General features: G+C 34.4%; 1 protein-coding gene across 2 annotated transcripts; it reads right to left on the minus strand.

Annotated features, from left to right (window-relative positions):
• Positions 1 to 307: 307 nt before the first annotated feature.
• LOC109096102 (heat shock factor 2-binding protein-like) lies at positions 308 to 5,269 on the minus strand. 2 transcript variants are annotated; one of them, XM_042756623.1, is made up of 8 exons: positions 5,113 to 5,269; positions 4,652 to 4,799; positions 3,951 to 4,054; positions 3,056 to 3,205; positions 2,770 to 2,911; positions 2,533 to 2,650; positions 1,772 to 1,875; positions 312 to 1,635 (listed from the first exon to the last, which is right to left on the minus strand). In XM_042756623.1, exons 1-8 carry the CDS (start codon positions 5,161 to 5,163, stop codon positions 1,403 to 1,405), a joined length of 1,050 nt encoding a protein of 349 aa, XP_042612557.1. In that variant the 5' UTR covers positions 5,164 to 5,269; the 3' UTR covers positions 312 to 1,402. The 2 variants fall into 2 exon arrangements, with proteins under 2 accessions (XP_042612563.1, XP_042612557.1); XM_042756629.1 differs by lacking the exon at positions 3,951 to 4,054 and having other exon boundaries at positions 308 to 1,635; positions 4,707 to 4,799.
• Positions 5,270 to 5,664: the final 395 nt, after the last annotated feature.

The following is a 5,664-nucleotide window of genomic DNA, read 5'->3' on the forward strand; positions in this document are numbered from 1 at the left end:
CTTTTATATATACTTATGTAATATCAAAATGTATTGACAGGTTTAGGGTGGATATGACAAATATGTCCATAAATGCATACACATACACAAACATAGATCTCTGTGTGCTAGATATATTTATATATAAAATTGTTCACATTTCAAATACGTTTCATATATGTTTTTTTACTTAATATAATAATATATATCATATATGAATATTTATGTCATATATTACATTTGAGTATGGATTATGTTTGATGACATCTGATGTCTGTAATTAATTATCAACATAGATGAATAAAAACCAGTCTAATTTCCACTGACCATTCTTATTTTGCTGAACGAACCTGGAATAAAATATCTAAAGAAAGAGTTATAAATTTGAAAAAGAAAGGGGCTTTGTCATCAAGCTTTCACTGACAAGGGCTTTTTTCTCTTTTATCTCATTATTTAGTCATACTCTCATCTATCCCACTAAAGCATAGTCTAACAAAAATGGTACAAACATATATTTTAAGGAAAAGACTCCCAATGGACTTCCACTTTACTTAAATTGACTGCAGACAAAACTGAAAACAACAGACTGTGGTGGTTATGGTCTTCTTTTTATCCTTTAAACATATCCCTATTTCTTCAGCGCTTCTTGAATGATGCGATTCCCTCAGCTTTTATAAGTGATTTTAAATTATAATCAAAACATCCTGTACATGCATTCAAAGAGAGAGAGGCTGTATTTAAGCTGTACAATATGAACTGACGTGAGGACCAGGACTATGTCCTCTCACCATAGAGGTCAATTAAACTGATCTCTTCTTTGGCAGTCTCCCCCATTGTAAGACCTCATGTTTCAGTCTGATCAAATCTGACATCAGCTTTCATCTCAGCAAATGACCTCATTTCCTCTTTCCATTAACATCATGTTCACAAAAACTGCCAGTCAGCTTTAATGATTTGTCCCAAAAATGATATACACAACAGGATTGTTGCATTTCTCTGTGATGGACAAATGAACATCTTACTAATTGGCAGCAATGACCAACTCTTTTACAGAACAGAACATTGTTTCTTGTGTGATAAATCATCAGAGTAAAAAAAAAAATTAATTACATCTTTAATGTTTTAACTTGAAACAGGTCTTTGCTCAATAAGTAATATGTAAACAAATGAACAGTGTAAAAGAAATGGAGAAAGACCACAATCAAAGCAATTAATGAAAATGAGAACAATCAAACATTTTTAAGAACATTCTATCTGTCAAAGTTTAGAAATAAAACATCAACTAAAAGATATTTTAACTGCATTTAACTTTAACACTATCTTGTCTAACATCATTGCTGCAAGTCTCAGAATTAGTATGTGGTTTGTTGGACCTAGATTAAACCTAGACATACTTTTTTAAGTGCATATAAAAGCCTGTGCTTCACTGCTCCTTCACTGCATCTTTAGTCTGGGTGTTGGTAAAGCTAGCCAGATCTTCCAGTGTCTCCTGTGCTATTTGCTTTAGAGCAGGGTGGCGGCTTGAAGCTAGATGGTGGATACGACTGAGCGGGAAAGAGCTTAGAAAATCAGTTGTCATGTGTGACATGACCTCTCTCTCCAGCAGTAAGGACTGAAGGAGCCTCAATGATTGCAGACACACTTCTGGGTCAGGGTCTGTGGGAGAGGGGAGAGTGTTTCTATGTATATCAGGGAGTTCAAGAGCCCAATGTAATCCTCTATGTGCTGAGAAGGCATTTGACTCCGATTAAATGAACTCTAAATCTTCACAAACAAACTTACACATACGCACCTTCCAGAAGGGTGCACAGAAGAGGTAGAAGTCCAGGGCTCTCACTTATGAGCTTCAGTCCATTCCCACTGATAGTGATGTTATATAGAGCCATTAACATCAATCTGCACACAACAATAACTAATCACATATTTCAGAAGGAAGCACATACATCAACTTATTCTGAATACGGTATATAATAACAACAGCTCAGTTTCATATAAGAAACTGCATAAGTGTCCACAATAATGAAAAGAAAAAAAACTTTTACAAATCTAGTTTTATTCATTTTTACATTTTATTCATGATTTCAAAATTGTCATGTGGTGTAACCATTAAATAAAAAGTAATAACGTTTTCATTACACCCTGAAGACATGAGTTCACATCTTGCCCATATGAAAATGCAATATATATATCAATATATCAAGTTCAATCTATCTACATACAGTATACCTGAAATTTATATCCAAAAATGTATTACACATACATAAATATTTGTATGGCCTCGATATATATATGTTAAAATATGAAATTGTACCAGTTTCTAATAGGTTTTATATATTTTATGACAACATATTTCAAATATGTAAATGTAATATATTTACATATATTTGCAAATGGGTGATCCTTATTTTAAAAATTTATTTTATATATATATATATATATATATATATATATATATATATATATATATATATATATATATATATATATATATAATAAAAATGTTTTTAATTAATAAATCTCAGTAATATTTGGACGTGTGTTTTTGTGACATACACTTTGAGTTTTGGAAACACTCCTGGTTTCATTAGACACAGCAGCTGCAACAAAGTATCCAGCAGGATGTGGGCAGAAGAGGATAAGAAGTCCCGTCCACAAGACACAGCAGCTATATCTAAAACCAGTGAACAGATGAAATTACGATTTCTTACATTCTCGAGATGGTAATATTCAGTATAAATAAGTTATGACAGTTAGACTGAACTATTAGAAAAACAAACTCAGTGCCCTCACTGGTAACAACTCCAGCCAGAGCCAGAACTAAATGGTGCTCTTTTGAGTTGGAACTCTGCTGTGGCTTTGCCTCGTCATTCAGAAACTTGATGAAAGTCTCCATGGTTTGACCTGCAATGCTTAGGAAGGGCTCCAGTTTACCCTGTGGATGCACAAGTGTATGTAAAGTATTCTTACCTGGTTGAGGTAAAGTAAATTCATGTCCTCCCATATACAAAACAACCCAGCTTACTTTACTGGAAGTCAGCCCTTAACAGTGTCCACTCCCAAAATGATACAAACTCACATCAGCCAATATGTCTCTGATTGTTTCCTCCCTTTGGGATGCACTCCAGAGCAGGGTGCAAGACGCAGCGCCCAGCTCAGTATAAAATGCTTTCTGCTGCTGCAGCTCCTCTCTGCACTCCCATAACTGCTGCTTTAAAACCAGCTTCTCCTACAAATGTATGTGAGGAGATACTTACACACACACACACACACGATTAACAAGACAACCATTACGTACCTATTTGGGGAAGAGATTTCTCCCTCTTTCTCATACAAACACACTGGTGGTTCTCAAACTTTCTGACCCCAAGACACCACATTGTTAAGAATAATATGAATAATATTCAGAGGTCTCCAGGATGTTGAAGAAATAAATTACATTTTTATCTTTGAGTGACCTTTTCTTTTAATATGATTGAATAAAATCAATATAATATAAATATATATAATTAAATATAAACAATTAAAATAATTCAACTCCATATTTCTATAAGTTTCGTTAACTCAATGTTCTTCAGGCTTTACACTTTTTATTACCAATGAATTTAAATGACTTTTCTAGTTGTTTGTGACTTTTTTATTTATTTTTGCTCACAAATAGTATGAATAAATAATTGAAATTAAATAAAATATTCAGAGCATGACATAACTAGAAAAATGTAGAATCATCATGAAAATTTGCACAACTTTTCTAAGTCTAGAAATCACACTTTTTTTTTTTTTAAACTAAGCCGCCCTGTGACCCCGAAGTGTGGTGAGGCCTTCCTGTGGGTCCCAGCCCTCTGACTGAGAACCACTGCACTAATACATACACATAAAGTACATTAATGCAAAACTATATGTGCAGATGCTATTCTAGAATCTTTTCAGTGTGGGCTCTTCAGTTTCTCATTCTCTCCTCTCTGTTTTAGTACCTGTCTCTCTCTCTGACACTCGCTCAGAGCAACATCTAGTCTGGAGCGGATGTGCAGACAATCCTCTCTCTGTTGCTGCTGCTCACGGTCACTGCGTTCTCTAACTATATAATGATAAGTAATATTTTATTAAAAGTCAGACTTAACATTTATAAATGCTGTAAACAAGGTTGTGCACCATTCAGAATTGAATTGAGACTTTCTCTTAGTTTTATGAATTTGCACTACATTTGAGTTGATATAGGAAACAGGGCGCTTATTTGAAATTCAAATGTAATTTGAATTTAAATGTAAGGTAGCAGAAATGAATGAAATTCAAAGAAATTCAAAAATTTAAAGCCTTGTATATCTTGTGTAAGTGACATATACATATATTTGTGAACCAGAGTGGAAGAATGCTTTATTTGTTTTAAGGATGCATTACCTGGGTTGGTTTCTTTCGAATTGCAATTCAGCAAATTTACATTCCTGTTATTCAAATTCAACTTCCTGTGAGGTATGGCCAATTTGATTAAAATTCCAGCTTATGAATTTAAGCTTCAATTCGGAATTTCACTCAAACCTGCTTTTGGAACAACAATGTCCATTACATAGAGTAACTTACTTTACTAAAGCATGTACAAAGCCCATATTGTTTCCATATGTTTCCACATTCATGTGTATCATAACTGACCACTGTTACTGAAAGAGATTTCGCTTACATGCGTCCAGAGACCGTCCTTTATGGATAGTATCAATAAAGTCACAATTGATTACTTTTGGCATAAGCTCTCGTAGTGTCCTGACTTCTGCCTCCAGTTTCTCAAAGTCTCTTTTTCTGACTCGAACAAAGCAGTCTGATCCCACATCCTTTAAACACACAGGGTCGTTTTTGTTTACTGTTAGAGGAGGACAAACGTTACAGTTGAACAGTGACATCTTGTGGTAAATCTGGCGCTTGCGTTCGTCTTGATCATATTTTATAATTGAGTTGGTCAAAGCGATTAAAATGCTTTTGTGACGACAACATCTATTTGGAAAGTCTCTTTATATTTACAGAAGTAAATACATATCAAACAAACAATTAATTAGCTTATTAGCTTGCTAAACACTTGCACAAACTCTTTCATCAACTTCAGCTTCTCAACAACAAACTTCATCTCGGCGAGAATGGTAAAGTTACCTCTCCTGCAGATGACACAGACGAAACAGCAGCTGCATTGGTTGTTTTCATCTCGAAAAGTGCAAATTTGATAAAGTTGCACGAAAGGCCTCTGACCTATTAAAATATTTAAACAATGTCTTTAGCGCCCTCCACTGTTCGGCGCATAACAAGTCATCTACTTGTTGTCACCCATCCCCCAAATCGACAGTAAGCACAATAATAAAATTTAAAAAGGAAAGATAAAAGATACGCTTCTTGATAGACTCTACAAACCATCTCTTCATATCCAGAATTCGTTATGAAATAAATTCTACAAGAAATTCCGTACTGGGCGAAGACATAGATAGATAGATAGATAGATAGATAGATAGATAGATAGATAGATAGATAGATAGATAGATAGATAGATAGATAGATAAAAGACTAATTGAAATACATTCATTCATATATGTGATTTAAAACATGGATTGGCCTAATCGTTCTTGTGGAGCTGCTGAAATCCATGGCGGGTTTTCCGTACGTCATTACGTTGTCTAGGGCTAAACCTGCTCCCCAGCCGCAGAAGTACTC

The sequence above is a fragment of the Cyprinus carpio genome, chromosome A1, assembly GCF_018340385.1.
Source record: "Cyprinus carpio isolate SPL01 chromosome A1, ASM1834038v1, whole genome shotgun sequence".
Classification (NCBI taxonomy): Eukaryota; Metazoa; Chordata; class Actinopteri; order Cypriniformes; family Cyprinidae; genus Cyprinus; species Cyprinus carpio.

Coding starts and splice junctions, on each gene's coding strand:
- LOC109096102 (XM_042756623.1), bottom strand. CDS start 5,163: ATGAAAACAACCAATGCAGCTGCTGTTTCGTCTGTGTCATCTGCAGGA. Junction 4,800..5,112: donor CTGTGTCATCTGCAGGAGAG/GTAACTTTACCA, acceptor GTGTGTTTAAAG/GATGTGGGATCAGACTGCTT. Junction 2,651..2,769: donor TCTGGCTGGAGTTGTTACCA/GTGAGGGCACTG, acceptor CACTGGTTTTAG/ATATAGCTGCTGTGTCTTGT.